This window comes from Schistocerca piceifrons, chromosome 2 (assembly GCF_021461385.2).
Source record: "Schistocerca piceifrons isolate TAMUIC-IGC-003096 chromosome 2, iqSchPice1.1, whole genome shotgun sequence".
Lineage (NCBI taxonomy): Eukaryota > Metazoa > Arthropoda > Insecta > Orthoptera > Acrididae > Schistocerca > Schistocerca piceifrons.
The window spans coordinates 336202018-336221475 of record NC_060139.1 but is presented as its reverse complement, the minus strand read 5'-3'; the positions used below and the strand labels follow the sequence as shown (position 1 = coordinate 336221475).

At 42.0% G+C, this 19458-nt stretch overlaps 1 protein-coding gene across 1 annotated transcript in view; it reads right to left on the bottom strand.

Annotated features, from left to right (window-relative positions):
* Nucleotides 1-19458, bottom strand: part of LOC124777228 (rho-related GTP-binding protein RhoE-like) — a 292511-nt gene that overhangs the window by 20527 nt on the left and 252526 nt on the right. Inside the window, exon 3 of the mRNA XM_047252553.1 lies at nt 1671-1780. Coding sequence (XP_047108509.1) covers nt 1671-1780 — 110 coding nt within the window. The remainder of the gene's footprint in view (nt 1-1670; nt 1781-19458) is intronic.

The following is a 19458-nucleotide window of genomic DNA, read 5'->3' as shown; positions in this document are numbered from 1 at the left end:
TGACGTAATTGAATATTTGTGGAGGAATGGCAGCCCATTCTTCCTCTAGAGCCGGAACCAGGGAAGGTAGAAAACAAGGAAAATTTACTCGCTATTCACTCTGCACAACACATCTGTGTGTCAGTTTATTAACCAACGTGGAACCATGTTCTCAATGTGACTAAAGAACGTGCTGAAAGCATGTGTTCAGTATCAGACTGAGAACAAAACGCATATTCCGAAGTCCACATTATACTAAGAAACATATAGAATAAAAATGTGGTCTTTCCTGAATAACAGTTTTGAATTTTAATTCGAATAAAACGCGATAGGTATCTGCATTGCCAAACGAACATTTAACTAATTCCTAACAACCTGCAATTTGCGATAAAGTTTGTTCCCAGGAACAAGAATACTAATGATGGCATCCCCTGGAAACTACTACTACCGTTAGTACTAAATTAGTTAATCTAATATGTGAAACTCCGACAAACAAAAGCTCAAAAATAAAATTTATTGGTTAAAAATCAAAGCCCTACGAAATGGATTCAGTTCGTGAGACAAGACGATGGCTTATCTCCAATTCTTTTCAATTGCATTCTTGAGAAAATGTAAGAATCTGAAATGAAAACTTGTAGGCACGTAAGATTTTTCGCCAATAATACTGGGGAAAAGGAACAGAATTAGCAAGTAAATTAAGTAGTGCTGGAGAGAAAAAACAAAGATGTTGAAGCACATTGTCTGGCGTCTGCTGATCATTTTGCTACACTTTCAGACAGTTTAAAAATGCTGTGATACAACTAAGTCTACTGAAAACGGCAGCCAAAAACAAGCTTAAGAATTTCTGCAGAAAAACAAAGTATCACATACATTTTTAAGAAATCGCCAAAGTTTTGAGTAACAGATATTGGTCAAATAGAAAAAGTAAGGAAATTCAAAAATATTTGGGAGAAATAATCCAAGTAAATGATTTGGAGATATCTGTGACGTAGGAAATGTTCCACAGGACGGAAAGAGCTAGAACATGTCACGAAGAAGGTTTGCAACAAAAGAACGCTTATCTATAAACCTTAATATAAAGCACTACAATACAGCGGTGAAACCAGAATGCCTGTATACCAGTGAACGCCTGACACTGAATTACAAGTTGTATAAACTGAATTGGAGGGAAAACTCTGAGACCACTAAAAAACGACAGACTACTAGAAGTATAGATGTCACGCTGAAATATATTAGAACGTATTAATTATAAGACTCAGTAAGAAAGAGTATAACAGACTAAGTAAGAAAGAGGAGACTGATATTCTTTGGTCGTTCATACGGAATAAATGACAGGTTAATTGAACAGATCCTCAAATAACTTTGTCAAAGGAAGTCAGTTTTATTTAAGAGGTGAAGAAAGATTTACAGAGAAATAAAACAACAGGAGACGAAATAACTTGTACGATTAGTTTAGATTAATTTTGTTACAGATAGAAGAATTCCAAGGCTGGATGTACAAGAAAAAAAGTTAAAAATGGGATGAGGAGAGGAAAAAACACAGTGAACGTATGAAGGTATAGTGGAGGGAAAAGAAGAGAAAACAACGCAATATGGATAAATGCAATTGGCATTTGGATCTGTGAAAGGTCTCATAAATGTAAAAACAAAAGAAAAAGTAAAATAAGGAAAATAAAACATATTTAACTGACCTTGTTGACGGCATTGTCGAGGGAGTCTGGGTCACTGACCCTGAAGCAGAGTAGGAACACCTTGGCGTCCTGGTAGGCCAGTGGTCGCACAGTGTCGTAAGCCGGTGAGCCTGTGGACACACAGAGAGGGCGGTGTTAAAGCAGCTACGAAAGCAAAGGACAAGCGACGCCAGTTCTGCGCCAGGCTTGCGAGTACCATACAGAAAGATAAAACTTTGCCTGAATGGGTTACTGCGATTTAGGAACCCACTCATACGAAATCTGTTGAAAAAACTACCCTACTGCTTTTCTTTTTCTTTAAGCTACAGAAAAGCCTCCCATTGATGTGCCGCTGGCAGCACAATATCTACCATAACCTTCTGAGTCATACTATTGTTGATATCGTACCGTTCCATAGGTGTTTTTACATTGCCTGACAAAAAAATGAAGCAGAAATGGAGGAGGAAACGAAATGAAGCTTCATGGATTGAGAGACCATGAGTTGCAATTTCAGTGATTACAAAATAGATCAAAATTTACAAATAACTTAGCTGTTTGACATACTTATCAGTATGGCGTTGCACCACCTCTAGCATGGCTGCAAGTACTGATTCGGTTGGGAAATGTGCCATAAAGTTGTTGTATACTCTCGTTAGCCAAGCTAGCCCGCAACTGTTGTAAATTGTCCTTGAAAACCTTGATACTGGCACTCGGGGTGGAGCTGACGTCCTAGTTGGTCTACCACATCTATCAGGGGTCTTGTGGACCAAGGGAGTACCTCATAATCATAAAAACATTTCATAGAGACGCGTGTCATGTGTGAACGAACATCGTCTTGTTGAGAAATGGCTGCACGATACTGTCACATGAAAGGTAACACTTGAAAATGCTGGAAGTCCGTGACTTACCATTGTGCCTCTCGAAACCAATGGGAGTTGGGACCTTAGCCCACATCACCGCCATATTCACCAGCAATGATCGTCTGAGGCTGTGCAGAACCACGATTCATCGTCGAACGGATTGCGACGCCATCCATCGCCAGTCCATGCTTCCCGGTAATGGCACCCCTCCAAACGCAATAGTTTGTGTTGTGGTGTTAACGGCAGGCTACGCATGGGACCATAATTCCGTAGTCCGGCTGTTGCCAGTCTCTGACCAACACTGCAGGATGACACAGAATGTCCATTTTTTTTATTGGATGGCAGATGCAAATGTGAATGGGTTCTATATGCTTTATGGACAATACGGTGATCCTCCCTTATCGTAGTCAGATGTGGTCGACCGGAACCTTGATGATGAGTGTAGCTGCCAACCCGTTTGCACGAAGTGCAACATGGGACCACTGTCACATTCGAATGCCCCACCAGTCTGGATATTTGACGATTCGACCAGTCAGCCAAACGGAAACACAATGACGCCCCTTTCAAACTCTGCCAGGTGCTATACCGCAGTCTTACACGAGCAGGCGGCGTCTCCGTGTCCTTTACGGTAAGCACTCAACATCTGATGCTCCTCAAGCCCCTTATATACCCTGCCAGGTCTCCTAATAACCCTAAACACGAACAATGCTATCGCGCTTTGGTGACCGTTGTAACTGTCACCGAGAACTGCATCTCTGATCATTTATATATCGGCCGAAAGTGTGCACGTCTGCAAAAGTTACGCTGATATCCGACCATGTATTCTCGGAGCCTTAGTCTTTTTTTCTGGCAGTGTATTTTGCAATGCCTGATTTACTGCATGGTTCTTCCAGCTCAAAAGTTGTCGTCAATCATATAAAGATGACACTGAACATGGAAAACCTTCGACCTGAATTACTGGCGCACACATTCACAAAATCAAGCATCTGGTGCGCGGTACCCGCCCTCTATCAGACGACTTGGAGAAAATGTTGGAATATACAGGTTGAACTGTATCGTAAGCTTTCAATCGTGAAAGTGGACATGTTGCAGGGAAGTTTGTTCGTCGTTTGCTGACGGAGACGCAGATGAAACAAGGTAATGGCTTGAAATTCCTGTTAATAAGCGAAACTCTCATGCAAAGCATCATTACAGGAGACACGTGTTAGATGAAGTTCGTCCATTATGGATACTGTACAACCCCGTTAGTGTATCTTAAGTTAAATATTACTGCAGTCGTAGGTGACAAAGTGAGTGTTCGCTGAGTGGGAAAGACAGTGGCTGGAATTGACCGACAATGAGCTGCAGGCAGTCGAACAGACTAGTCGACCATGGCGTACTTCCTTTCGATCACCGAGAAGTGACGAAGAGGTCCTCACTCGCCTTCGCATCGGACACGGCATAATGACGCGTGCTTATCTCTTTCAGCATGAAGATCCACCAGAATGCAATGTTCGGCTACCGACGTGCGGTACACCACGTTTACACGTCGTGTGTTTTGTGTGCTGATAGGAGGGATGCCATGTACTCTACCGATGAAGTTCCCCTCAATTCTCGGCGATGGCGAAATACAGCGAGTAAATCATTATCATTTTGCTTGACGTTAGGACTCATGACCAGTTTAACTGGACGAAGGTTTTAAAGTGCTTTACCTGTAGCATGATTTTGGGCATGCAGCAGTATGGGTGGCATTGGTGTGGAAATCGAACGGGCGGATTGTGTTGCACAGCAAATGCTGCGTTCTGGCCGATTTCTGGTGGAAATCAGTGATTACACAATAATAGTAACAAAGTTTGAATGATAGTGATTAGTGTCTGCCTTCCTGGTTGATAGACAATCAAAATGGAAGCTACTAGTTGGATATTAACACCGGTACCTCCCATACCGCCGGCCAGAGTGGCCGAGCGGTTCTAGGCGCTTCAGTCTGGAACCGTGCAACCGCTACGGTCGCAGCTTCGAATCCAGCCTCACACGTGGATGTGTGTGATGTCCTTAGGTTAGTTAGGTTTAAGTAGTTCTAGGTTCTAGGGGACTTATGACCTCAGAAGTTAAGTCCCATAGCGCTCAGACCCATTTGAATCTTTTTTTTTGTTTTTTTTGTTAGGTTCCATAGTGCTCAGCCGGCCGCGGTGGTCTAGCGGTTAAGGCGCTCAGTCCGGAACCGCGCGACTGCTACGGTCGCAGGTTCGAATCCAGCCTCACACGTGGATGTGTGTGATGTCCTTAGGTTAGTTAGGTTTAAGTAGTTCTAAGTTCTAGGGGACTGATGACCACAGATGTTAAGTCCCATAGTGCTCAGAGCCATTTGAAACATAGTGCTCAAAGCTATTTGAACCTCGCACACTCCCGCATGTAGGGAGCTCCAGTACCCAGCATCACGGTACAAATACAGATATGTAAAATTCTGTTTGCCTCATCTGCGGATAAGCATGAAAAGGCACGAAACCAAGTTCGCGAAAATCAAGAAATATTTAGTATGAGTCCAGTCTCAGCTAATTGTAGTTATATTTCCGACAATTTTTGGATTTGAGACTATGACGTACAGTCATGACGGCGGATTAGCAAATGATCTCTGTGCCCTAATAAAGCATGGCAGTCTCAGTCCAGTATGAAAGTGATTCTCATAGTTTTCTTCGATGCCAGTGCAACTTTTTACGTAAAGGTCAGTCAATCGTCATTACGTAAAGAACCTGTTCCTTCCCGCCTGGTACCAGTAGTACCATCACCTTGAATCTGGCCTCACGAAACAAGCAAATCATCCTACGATAATCTGGCTCTTTCCATGTCTCATACATTGTGAATATTTGCCTCAAAACCGCGTGAGATAAGCGGCTGTCATCCTACGAAACTTACTAAACCTAATAAATTTTCTTCCCCCAACCCCCGACTATTTCCAGACCGAAGACCTGCTACTCATTCATTGGATCGGAGAAAAACGGGAACATCATAAACAAAATATTTCGGCAACAACAAAACATGCAAAACATTTATGGAAATCAAAATTATACAATAACTACAGAGAAGGAAGCACATGAATAAAAAATTTATTTACTTTAACACCTTTGATCTCAGACCAGTTAGCAATGTCTGACGGCATTTTGAGATAAAGTCAGACTAGCGACCTACTATATAAAACGTATGGAAAGAACCACATAGGATGATTTGCTAGTTTAGTGGTATTGGAAATTGGAAATTTGTGCTAAGTTCCTATGGGACCAAACTGCTGAGATCATCGGTCCCTAGGTTTTCACACTACTTAATCCAACTTACGCTAAGGACAACATAAATACACCCGTGCCCGAGGGAGGACTCTAACCTCCGACGGGGGAGCCACGCGAACCGTGACATGGCGTCTTAAACCGCGCGGCAACCCCGGCGACAAGATGGTATTGTTTAAAAATAACACAAGGCAGAAAAAAATATGCCCCTTGCAGTACATTAATATTCAAGCGTTGCGAAAAGGATAGATGAGAGAATTCGCAAAAGGAACTCACATTTCTGACACACATGTTCTGCTATATTTCTTTCACATGCGTTCATATATCTAAATTTTTAATTAAAAGTATACTCATGGAACATAAAATGCCTTTGCCTTAACGTAAAACCCTTAATTGTACTCGAAGAGCATAGTAAAAACTAATATTATACTTAACGGGGACGGTTAAAATTTCACATCTGTATCATTAACAGTATTTGTGATAACACGTCATAAACATCGGAAATTTAAAGTTTTGACGATGGGCGACAAGAAGGTCATCCAGCCACCTTCTACCGCTAACATTGTCAAATCTGAATAATGTGCCAACTCCGTGTACCAGAGCCAGGAAGAAGAAAAATTCCGAACTAGGCAATATACCACTATGTCGGAAATTGCTCCGATCAATTCCTCACAGCTATGATTGACTCTGACGGTAACGAGCCAGTCTGCCTTTCATGATACAGTTCGAAATTTGTTTATGAATCTGAAATGACTTGTAATGTTTCTGTTGCAGTTAATTGTTGCATTTCTCTTAACAATGATTACCGGTTTCGTTCAAATGTCTATCATCCTCAGTTCAGTTGTCGCTGCAGAGCAACCCGCCAGTTGTGTGTACTAAGTGCATCTTCTCCAAGTCACTAAATAACACGGAAGCTTTGCTCAGCACGTAAAACTAACGGGCTGCTCAGCATCTATAACTGATCTGAAGCTGTTCGAAAGTTTAACGAAACCGTTAATCTTTTTTAAGGCAAATATGATAACAGACTGTAGTAAAAATATCAGAATAATAACCAGTGATCGTGACAGACGATCACTGAAGAAGATTGTTCCCAAAAATAAGAGGACGACAGCTAGAAAAGTCTCTACAGAACTGAATGACGCGCTCGTGAATCTTGTCAGCACTAAAACAACACGAAGGACGCTCCATCAGAAGGGAATTGCAGAAATATCTGGAATTCCAAACCAAAATTCGGAAGCACTCGCCTGTCATGCAAATGCTCGTGACACGAAAGTATGACGCCGACGCCATAAATCTTGAACTACTGAGGAATGAAAGAAAATCATTTGGTCGGATGAGTCTTGTTTCGCACAGTTTCCAATTGCTGACTAACAAGGGGAGTCCACGACGTTTTGAACGCGGATTTACTTCAAACTTCGTACACTCGTAGTACTCCATTAGGACAACAAAATGTGTAAGCAGTAGCGCGTACTTCTCAAGAGTTATTGAGAAAATCGCAAGATAATTTCGGTCGTCAAATATATACCTGTGCGTGGCCGTTTTTGCCATGAAGCATATACAGCCGAGTGGGTAGCGTTCAAGCCCCGTAATCGCTGGATCGCTGGATCGAGTCCCGTTCGTCAGTTTTTTTTTATTTCTAACACAGTCATTTTCTTTACTATTTATATTACAATTGATATAATGGGAAAATACGTGTAATCGGATGAACTTTTATTAAATTTACAATGTTATTTGACAGTCTACAATTTTTTACTATCACAAATAATATAATACTAATAACTATCGACTAGTAAACGACCAAACGCATAAAGTGATACTGAAAATGTATGCTTGTCCGTGTCTTCAGAACTATTCGTATTTAATCGAAAAAGAACGAGAAATTGCTTCTCGTGAAGACGCTATTAAAATACACTCGATACTGCATGATCAGTTATCAGCGACGATATTTGAGGAAATGCTGCGTTATGCATGGTTTGGTTCAAATGGCTCTGAGCTTAACTTCTGAGGTCATCAGTCCCCTAGAACTTAGAACTACTTAAACCTAACTAACCTAAGGACAGCACACACATCCATGCCCTAGGCAGGATTCGAACCTGCGACCGTAGCGGTCGCGCGGTTCCAGACTGTAGCGCCTACAAACGCTCGGCCACGCTGGGCGGCTGCATGGTTTGCTTCCACATTATCGGCTGAAAGACAGGTTTTTGAAAATGTTAACGAGGTTTGTTTTTCCACGGGAAACCTCTAAAGACCTTGCGTATGTGGAAACAACATTTATTAAATGCAGCTGGTGCCGTTTAACTTTATGTTTTCCCTGTTTTTACGAAAAGTACCATCCTGCCATTGTACTCGTAATGTCGAAAGCGACGATTAATTGTACATCTTTCGCAAGCCGTTTGTGCCGGTCAAAACTTGGAGGTAACAAGTAGTTTCAGGCTCCTTCCAGGGATAAGGGATTTCTCAAATCACGGGCAAGCATACATTTTCAGTATCACTTTATGCGTTTGGTCGTTTACTAGTCGATAGTTATGAATATTATATTATTTGTGATAATAAAAACTTGTAGACTGCCAAATAACATTGTATATTTAATAAAAGTTCATCCGATTACATGTATTTTTCCCACTATATCAACTGTAATATAAATAGTAAAGAAAATGTCTGTGTTAGAAATAGAAAAACTGACGACCGGGACCCGATCCAGCGATTACGGGGCTTGAACGCTACCCACTCGGCTGCCGCCGCTTCCTGGTAAAAACGGCCACGCACAGGTATATATGTGACGACCGAAATTATATTGTGATTTTCTCAATAACGCTTGAGAAGTACGCGCTACTGCTTACACATTTTGTTGTCCTAATGGAGTACTACGAGTGTACGAAGTTTCAAGTAAATCCGCGTTCCAAACGTCGTGGCCTCCCCCTGTAAGTTTACGTCGCAAGGGTGATGATTTGTGCAGTCATATCGTGGTATTGTCTTTGTGGTGTCACCGCCAGATACCACACTTGCTAGGTGGTAGCCTTTAAATCAGCCGCGGTCCGTTAGTATACGTTGGACCCGTGTGTCGCCACTATCAGTGAATTGCAGACCGAGCGCCGCCAAACGGCAGGTCTAGTCTAGAGAGACTTCCTAGCACTCGCCCCAGTTGTACAGCCGACTTTGCTAGTGATGGTTCACTGTCTACATATGCTCTCATTTGCAGAGACGACAGTTTAGCATAGCCTTCAGCTACGGCATTTGCTACGACCTAGCAAGGCGCCATATTCAATTACTATAAGTAATAACATCAAGAATGTATTCTGAACAGATAATATTGTGAATCATGCACCGTCAAGAGCGACGTTCATCATTAATGGATTAAAGTTAAGTATCAAACTAATTACGTCCGCATTCTGAATTCTCATTCCTTGTCATGTTCCAGACCTCACACGTCAGTATAGTTCTTCCCTCCTCACGCCAGCCTGCGTGAGCTAAAACGCGTGCATTTCGGCCTCCAATCGTAACACGGTCTTGGCTCTTCTGCCAACACAAAAGTCTTCACGATTACTCTACGCAGTCGTATTACTGCCAAGCATTAAGTGTCCGTTTTGGCTGATCAAGTCCATCCCATGGTAGATTGTTTGTCCCCCATTGGTCGTGCTGTGTACCAAGACGAGAGATCCCGTATTCTCACAGCTCGCATCGGCCAGAACTAGTTTTGTGGACACTAGGATGAACTGTCGCATGTGTCCTGTCCACCACAGTCACCAGATCGCTATAGTATTGACCCTTTGTGGTCTATTTCGGAAATAGGGTGTATGATCGCTATTCACGTGCATCTTCGTAACCTGAGCTTGGCACTGTTTTGCAGGAAGAATGGTATTAGATAGCCTTGGAAGCTTTACAGAACCTGGATTTTCCCTTTCCGATACGTCTGGAAGCTGTTTTGAACTCCAACGGATTTTCTGCATCGTATTAAGCATGGTAATGTGTTGTGTTTTTCGTGTTTACTTATTCTTCTCTACTCCCTGTATATCTATCCGACAAAATGGCTCTGTGCACTATGGGACCAAACATCGGAGGTCATCAGTCCCCTAGAACTTAGAACTACTTAAACCTAACCAACCTAAGGACATCACATACATCCATGCCCGAGGCAGGATTCGAACCTGCGACCGTAGCGGTAGAGCGGTTCCTGACTGAAGCGCCTAGAACCGCTCGGCCTCTCCGGTCGGCTCTCTATCTGACACTATATCAAGCTTCCGTTAACGGACTTTTCAGAAACTGCTGGTTTCAGTCATGTTTTTTTTGTTTGTTTATAAGCAATATGAATTGTGACGATAAAATGTAAAATATTCCTACTCCATTGCCAGAAACAGACACAGCGGAAGAAACGACTGAAAGATCTTTCATCTGCTACGTTACGTTCATTGGCGGGAAAAGATATACAGAATCACTGGCGCATCGCAGCTGTGGGACGCGTTGCGTGACAGCTGCGGCAGTTTCATTAACAGGAATTGCCTGCATACAGCGCGTCCGCTTCTCTGACTGATTGGCTTTCCAAAAGCAAACAGAATTGGTAGCGTGGATGACAAAGTACCCCGCTTTTCAGCACAGAGTATAATCGTCTAAAAATACCGGCCTGATAAATTCACTTCTGCCGTGACCCCGCCAGGATTTATATGCGTTGGCGTTGGCGGAGCGCTCTATTCCGCTTATCGCTACTGGCTCTGCAACCGAAGATATTTCCGCCGCAATACGCTTCCACGGAAATGTCAAACTTGATGGGGTAATTAGGTGTGCACGCTTTCGTACGACAAAATCTGCGATCAAGATTATGGTTAAGATTTTCCTCTGACTGACAGTTTTTTTCCGGAGGTTAGTCTCTTACGTTTGAATTTTCCTCAGAATACATGAAATGAAGTACCTATTTTTTAAATGCTTCCTATAAAATGATTTCACATAAAGGCAGAGTTAATTTAAAGTATGGAATTTACTCAATCAGAAAAAAAAAATTTAAATAATTTTACAATTATTCGTTGACAACAGAGAGGATGCACGTTCTATACGTTTATTACCCTCTCGATTACCTATATCTTATGAGATGAATCTCAGTTCTCAAGGACTGCTGTTTGAGTGATAGCAACAACTCCACCGCTTTATTCTGAAAATTTTTAAAACAAGTCAGCATTTAATTTTACAAGAATGGCTCATCAGGAGAATGTAGGGCGACGAAGATTGAAAATTTCCTCTACCCATAGGTTATTTTCCGTCTGAATCTGCGAGCATTCCAGCAACTGAGCTTAAGGCTTTTGTGACATCACATTATAAACAAGTACTGAAGAACTCAAAAAACATGCTCATCAGGTAGCATGATAATAACATAACACCAATGAGGTACGGAATCATATCTGTACACACTGGTAGAGAGTGACCATCAGTTTGCGTGATATCAACATAGCACTAATGAACCATGGAATTAGTTCAAAAATGGTTCAAATGGCTCTGAGCACTATGGGACTTAACATCTGTGGTCATCAGTCCCCTAGAACGTAGAACTACTTAAACCTAACTAACCTAAGGACATCACACACATCCATGCCCGATGCAGGATTCGTACCTGCGACCGTAGCGGTCACGCGGTACCAGACTGAGGCGCCTAGAACCGCACGGCCACACCGGTCGGCTGGAATTAGATCAATACAGACTGGCAGATAATGAGCAACAGACACAATGAAGACCTCTTTCAATCGATGGCCGGCGGTGTGGCCGAGCAGTTCTAGGCGCTTCAGTCTGGAACCGCGCAATCGCTACGGTCGCAGGTTCGAATCCTGCCTCGGGCATGGATGAGTGTGATGTCTTTAGGTTAGTTAGGTTTAAGTAGTTCTGAGTTGTAGGGGACTGATGACCTCAGATGTTAAGTCCCATAGTGCTTAGAGCCATTTGAACCATTTTTCATTCGATGTGTTCGCATTTGTTCCAGTTCACAAGAGCATCATAAAAATTATTGTATGACAATTTCTTGATCGTATTGCTCAGAGTCTCCTGTAGTTTACTTGTCAGCTATTTGATACGTACATACATGCATACGTACAATATATTAATACACCGATGGGTTGAAACATTGCGACCACCTGACTAACACTGTCTTGATCCACTATTGGAGAAAAATACACCGGCGATTCAGCAGGGAATGGATTCAGCAAGACCTTGGTAAGTTTCTGGAGGTATGGGGCACCAGATGTTTATGTAGACTACAGCGGCGATTCTGCAAGACCTTGGTAGGTAATTCTATAATCACGTCGGAAGTCTTTTCAAATGAATCGTCTGAGTACAAACGACAGCTCCGCCGATGCACCGCTCTTCTATACTTTTGGTAAGCGATACTACCGCCATCTACATAGGCGCATACCGCGACTTTTGTCACCTCTGTGGGCATTAGCGTGGCGAATGTCGCTGGAGATTGCCAACCTACACTACCAGACAAAAAAAGTGAAGCACCCAGGATGCATCAGTTTAACTTACAGACGTTCACCCCACCGATGGGTATGTAAATGATAAGTGTTCCATTTCTCTGTGACATGTATACCACTAGAGTACATTAGTACTGTTCGTGTTTAGTGTTGTTCCCAGGCGTTGTAGGGATATAAGGAACGCGAACAGAGTGAATTCCACGTATTTGGGTGAACAGCGTTATCAGCACCTGGCAGTTTTATAGGGATTTCATTATGGGTCTCCATCTGGTCGGCTGGTCGAATCGTGCAATATGCAGATTTGTTGGGCATTCATATGTGACATTGGCCCAATGTTGGAGATAAAGGGCGTCGAACCGTGTTCACCGATAAATCATGGTTCTCCACAATCTCGGATGACCATCAGCGGGCTCGACAGCTATCTGGCGATAGCTCCCATTGTTTCAACATTTTGGAGAGGCATAGCGGAATTAGACATCTTACTGTGGGGAGCGGACTTCACGACAGATGAGCTGGCATGGGTAGAACAGCGGAGTAGTTCAGAAAACCACCATGGAGGGCGCACCCGTCGCATCATATGGATAGACACGCTGACGGAAGTGTTTATTTGCGAGCGGCAGTAAACGAAGCAGGCGAGTGCTCCTGGAGTTAAACCGCCGCAGACCGAGCCTTGCTTGCACTTCGTCTCGAGAGCTGTCGTGTTCTCAGTCGTTGGCGGCCTCCACCAGCCGCCTACCGAGTACATTGCCGTGCGCGTATCTGAGTGGGTTGGGACTAGAGTTGCGCCCTACCAAAACTATCGTTCGGTATTTTTGATACACTACGTAAACGACACAGTAAATGGTAGGATTACCGGCAACATTGGTGGCATTGGTCGGGGAAGGAGCATAAATGAATGTGTAAGAGAGAAACTGTGACCGACTACTTCTCTTTCATTTTTTGTTTCTTTTGCACATAATTAAAACCGCACGTCATTCAGTGTTAGTCCATCGTGTGTTTTATATCCTTGCGGAACATAAATTGCATTTTGTAAGTAATAAAAATTAGATGATCGCATAACTTCTGTGATTTACATTATCAAAGCAGTTGCTTTTGATGCACGTAACAATTTACACACACAGCCGTTGTACTGTAGATTTGTAGCACGAAACAGAGCGATATTATAGTAAAAATTAAAAAAAGAAAACAGTACATATTAGTCATATAGCGCTAAATAACGCGACTTGCAAAACAAAAAGGTTTAATTTAAAAATATGCAAAACAAGATATATCAATCATCGCTTCAATACTTCGTTGAACGAGTACAAACATGTTTCTGTTATGCATAAACAACTTTCACATTTGTCAGTAATAACAGAAGTCTCTTGTCTTCGATTATGATGAAGATAATATATATATATATATATATATATATATATATATATATAGTTGTTATTTTGTACTCAATAGAGCAACTATATATAAAGTCCCTATTTTGTACTCAACAAAAGGTAAGGAAAAAACCTAAATTTATACCATTTGTAGCCATAGAGAAAGTATTTGACAATGTTGAGTGGAAAAACTCTCTTTTAAATTCTGAAGGTGGCGGGGTTAAAAGACAGAGCGAAAGGCTACTTATAATTTGTACAGTAACGAGATGGCAGTTATAAGTGGCGAAAGGCACGAAAGAGAAGCAGTGGTTAGGAAGGGAGTAAGACAGGGTTGTAGCCTATCCCCCGATGTTATTTAATATGTATATTGAGCAAGTAGTAAAGGAAACAAAAGGAAAATATTATTGAGTACGAAATAGAATCCAGGGAGAAGAAATAAAAACATTGAGGTTTGCCGATGACATTGTAATTCTCTAAAGATACAGCAAAGGACTTTGAAGGGCAGATGAACGGAATGGACAGCGTCTTGAAAGGGGGATATAAGATGAACATCAATAAAAGCAAAACGTGGATAATGGAAGCAGTCGAATTAAATCACACGATGCTGAGGCAATTATATTAGGAAATGAGACACTTAAAGTAGTAGATGAGTTTTGCTATTTGGGCAGCAAAGCAACTGATGATGGTGGAAGCAGACAGGGTACAAAATGTAGACTGGCGATGGCAAGGAAAGCATTTCTGAAGAAGAGAAATTTGTTAACATCGAGTATAGATTTAAGTGTCAGGAAGTGTTTGCTGAAAGTATTTGTATGGAGTGTGTCCGTGTATGGAACTGAGACGTGGATGATAAATAGCTTAGTCAAGAAGAGAATAGAAGCTTTCGAAATGTGGTGCTACAGAAGAATGCTGTAGATTAGACGTGTAGATCACGAAACTAATGAGAAGGTACTGAAGGGGGAGAAGAGGAATTTGTGGCATAACTTGACTAGAAGAAGGAATCAGTTGATAGGACACGTTCTGAGGCATCAAGGGATCACCAATTTAGTATTGGAGGGAAACGTGGGGGTTAAGAAACGTAGAGGGAGACCAAGAGATGAATACACTAAGCAGGTTCAGAAGGATGTATGTTGCAGTAGTTACTTTGAGATGAAGAGGCTTGCACACGATAGAGTAGCATGGAGAGCTGCATCAAACCAGTCTTTGGAGTGAAGACCATAACAACAACAGAAACAATAACAGTTATACGTAGCTTTTTAACAAGTTCACACATTCAGTAATATTTATGATTGAGCTAAAGACACATACGACGATCATCACACTACAAGTGCTAACAATGCTATCAAAGATGTTTTGTAAAATAAAGAAGTTTTAAAAAAAGTTCATCAGGCAAGGACGATGTCTGTATTTCGTATGTTTTACTATTAACCACACTGTATTATAATGATATTTGTTACTACTATTCGGAACATAAGGCCCCTTTATTAACAAATTTTTGTATTTACTCATTTCTCCATAACTATATTACCTTTGGGTGACTAGCCAGGACAGGCTGCTTATTATTTGCAAAGGTCTGTTATAATAATACTAATTATTTTAGGACTATAAAGTAAAAAAAAAGGAACGGAAAGGAAATATGGACTGTGAAAAGACTTGATGAACATTTCTGGACCATGAAGGCGCCACTCGCAAAACCGAAGAACGACGCATTCAGAATGCGAGAACTTTGCTTCGCAAACCTCAGCACTCTAAGTCCTCCGCCAAGGAGAACTTGGAGTACGTCCAGCGAACTAGGAAGAAGTCGTGTCCGCTCGCATAAAGAACACTTTAGCGAAGAGTCTGGCGACGGCCGTGGCCGAGACCAATGAAATGGCTCTCATTCGGCAGTGGGTTCTGCCTTGAATACGGCCCTCAGTCACGAGTCGAAAATGTGTGCGGTACCAGAAATCGAAACGGGCTCTTACCGCAATATCCTTTCTCGCCAGAGGCCAGGAGCGCAACCTCTTAAGAGATTGAAGTCGGCGGGGAAAGGCGGCGCCGCAGATGGATGCTGTGCCCCGGGCTGCAGCGCGCCGTAGCTCACCGCTCGCTGCGCCCCTAGCGGCCCACAACGCTACCAGCCAGTTCATGGCGCGTGGCACACGCGTTTAATCCGACGAAACTTCCTCCACTGGCGCGATTCCGAAGAAGATTCAATCTGCTAAACTGAGGCGAGAGGCGACCACACGGCACCAATGTCAGCATAAATTTTGTTCGTCTGTTAACTGCCGAGTCATGAATAAAGCATGGGAGTAATATATCGCCACATGCAAGCCCTGCGGCGTTCTTTGCGATAAGGATCTCAGTCAGCACAACCATAACTTTAGCGCAAAGAGACACGCCGGGCTTTCACCCGCAATTTATGGACAGTTCAAAACATGAGTAACGGAACCGTCCTCTCTTCTGACAAAAAAAGGCTTTCCTCTTTTTCATAGTAGACACCGTGTTTTGTTCGCTGCCTGATACACTGCGAACTAAACGTATTATTAATGAAAACATTTTTTACTTAGATTAGGTTTGACAACACCGTGTCTATTACACATTTATACAGTATGTTTCACAGTGTTACGACGATTTCAAATTTAAGTAACACACAAACTAACTTCGAAACGAAATTCAACAGTTTACACAAGGTGCAACATTTATTAAATTTTGCTTACGAAATACTTCAGCGGACTAATTACGGCCATTCGCGGCTACACAATACTCCAGACGTTTCACCCAGTTTTTGAAATCATCTTTCGTAACTGCTGAAGGACTTCAGGATATTTCAATGTGAATTCTACGTTTTAACTGTTGTGACCTATGGGCACGTTTTCGTAACGAACATCGAGGGCTTGCTTGCCTGTGAACACGTTAGATGTTCTCGAGAGTTCGTAGGCCTACTGTTTTCCGAGGGCCAGTTGATTCGATGTACTATCAATTGCTCGGAAGTTCCTTATTCAGTTTAGTATTGTTTCACGAACAGCAACTCGATATCGCGGCTAATCTCTAAATGCTTACGAGACACACGTTGCACATGCTTTTGCTCCGACAAGTACGACATGATTATTGACCAGCATATGGGATGAAACTTGATATTCCGTACTACCAATAGATGGCGTCACCGTCGCTGTACCTGGTTTTTAGAGCGCGATATGCAAATTTGAAACCGTCAGAAGATTGTGAAGTATACTGTACATCACGATTTGTTTTTTTCTTTTTTTGTATTCCATATAAAATCTGCTAGTAACAATGAACTGAGCGCACCGCGCAATTGTTATGTAAGCTATAAATACAGCCCTCTCGAAGCGGTCAGAGTAAATAACTGTTGTGGAATATATTATCATGCTTACTGTGAAGCAGATATTGGTGCTTGTAAAAATTTTCTGAAACTGGTACTATCTTTTTTATGTCGAATATTATTAGTAGAAGGCTTAGCGAAAATTGTTAAAACGAATTACTGCAAACATTTATGTATACATTTCCAAAGTGAGCTACTGGCTAAGGTTGGCAACTACATCTACATCTACGTGATTACTCTGCTATTCACAATAAATTGCGTGGCAGAGGGATCAATGAACCACCTTCAAGCTGTCTACCGTTCCACCTTCGAAAGGCACGCGGGAAAAACTAGCACTTAAAATTTTTCTGTGCGAGCCCTGATTTCTCTTATTTTATCGTGATGATAATTTCTCTCTATGTAGGTGGGTGCCAACAGAATGTTTTCGCAATCGGAGGAGAAAACTGGTGATTGAAATTTCGTGAGAAGATCCCGTCACAACGAAAAACGCCTTTGTTTTAATGATTGCCACTCCAATTCACGTATCATATCTGTGACACTATCTCCCCTATTGCGCGATAATACAAAACGAGCTGCCCTTCTTTGTATTTTTTCGACGTCATCCGTCAGTCCCACCTGATGCGGATCCCACACCGCACAGCAACACTCCAGAATAGGGCGGACAAGCGTGGTGTAAGCAGTCTCTTTAGTAGACGTGTTGCACCTTCTAAGTGTTCTACCAATGAATCGCAGTCTTTGGTTTGCTCTACCCACAATATTATCCATGCGATCGTTCCAATTTAGGTTATTTGTGATTGTAATCCCTAAGTATTTAGTTGAACTTACAGCTTTCAGATTTGTGTGACTTATTGTGTAATCGTAATCTAGATGATTTCTTTTAGTATTCCTTGGGGAACGCCGGATATTACTTCTGTTTTACTCGATGACTTTCCGTCTATTACTACGAACTGTGACCTTTCTCACAGGAAATCACGAATCCAGTCGCACAACTGAGGCGATACTCCGTAGGCACGCAATTTGGTTAGAAGACGCTTGTGAGGAACGGTGTCGAAAGCCTTCTGGAAATCTAAAAATATGGAATCAATTTGACATCCCCTGTCGATAGCACTTATTACTTCACGAGTATAAAGAGCTAGTTGTGTTTCACAAGAGCGATATTTTCTGAAACCGTGCTGACAAAGTGTCAATAAATCGTTTTCTTCGAGGTACTTCATAATGTTCGAATACAGTATATTTTCCAAAACCCTGCTGCAAATCCGTGATGACTGGGTGTTGTGTGATGTCCGTAGGTTAGTTAGGTTTAAGTAGTTCTAAGTTCTAGGGGACTGATGACCATAGATGTTAAGTCCCATAGTGCTCAGAGCCATTTGAACCATTTTTTTGCTGCAAATTGACGTTAGTGATACAGGCCTGTAATTCAGCGGATTACTCCTACTTCCCTTTTTGGGTATTGGTGTGACTTGAGCAATTTTCCAGTCTTTAGATACGGATCTTTCTGTGAGCGAGTGGTTGTACAGAACTGCTAAATATGGAGCTATTTTATCAGCATACTCTGTGAGGAACCTGACGTATACAATCTGGACCAGAGGCCTTGCCTTTATTAAGTGATTTAAGCTGCTCCGTTACTCCGAGGATATCTACTTCTATGTTTCTCATCTTGGCAGTTGTTCTTGATTGGAATTCAGGAATATTTACTTCGTCTTCTTTGGTAAAGGAGTTTCGGAAAACCGTGTTTAATAACTCTGCTTTAGTGGCACTGTCATCGCTGACTGCACGGTTGTTATCACGCAGTGAAGGTATTGATTGCGTCTTGCCACTGGTGTGCTTTATGTTTGACCAGAATCTCTTTTGGTTTTCTGCCAGATTTCGAGACAAAATTTCGTTGTGGAAATTATTAAAAGCATCTCGCATTGAAGTACGCCCCATATTTCGAACTTCTGTAAAACTTTGCCAGTCTTGGGGATTTTGCGTTCTTTTAAATTTGGCATGCTTTTTTTGTTGCTTCTGTATCGCTAGGCGATGTTAAAACGACTGAATATAAACATCCACGGAGGGAGCCTAGTGTAAAGTGCATGTGGCCATCATCACGTCATGCTAGTCTAGTGTGTACCATTTTATTATTATTATTATTATTATTATCATTACATTTTGCGCGAAGACAAACTTTGATGTTAATGATCAATGAAAACCACCTCAGCTATATTATTACATATTTGTTTTACTACCAGTTTCGTTCGTTGGACATCATCAGGTTGCCGAGCTGTGCTTAAGTCATAACACGAATGATCTAGTTTTCGAATGTAACGTAATGTTAAGCTGAGTGGTTTTGGATTTACTTTTTGACATTACGTACGAGGACGAGACCATTCGTGTCGTGACAAGCACATCCCGGCAACATGATGATGTTAAAGGAATGAACCCGGACGTAACACGATAAATGTGTTTATAATACGGCTGAGTTGGGGTTCATTAATCATTAACGTCAGTGACTACTGTGATGTTTAACATGATGAAGGAAAGTTCTAATAGTCCAGGTGTTTAATCGGTTTCCGAA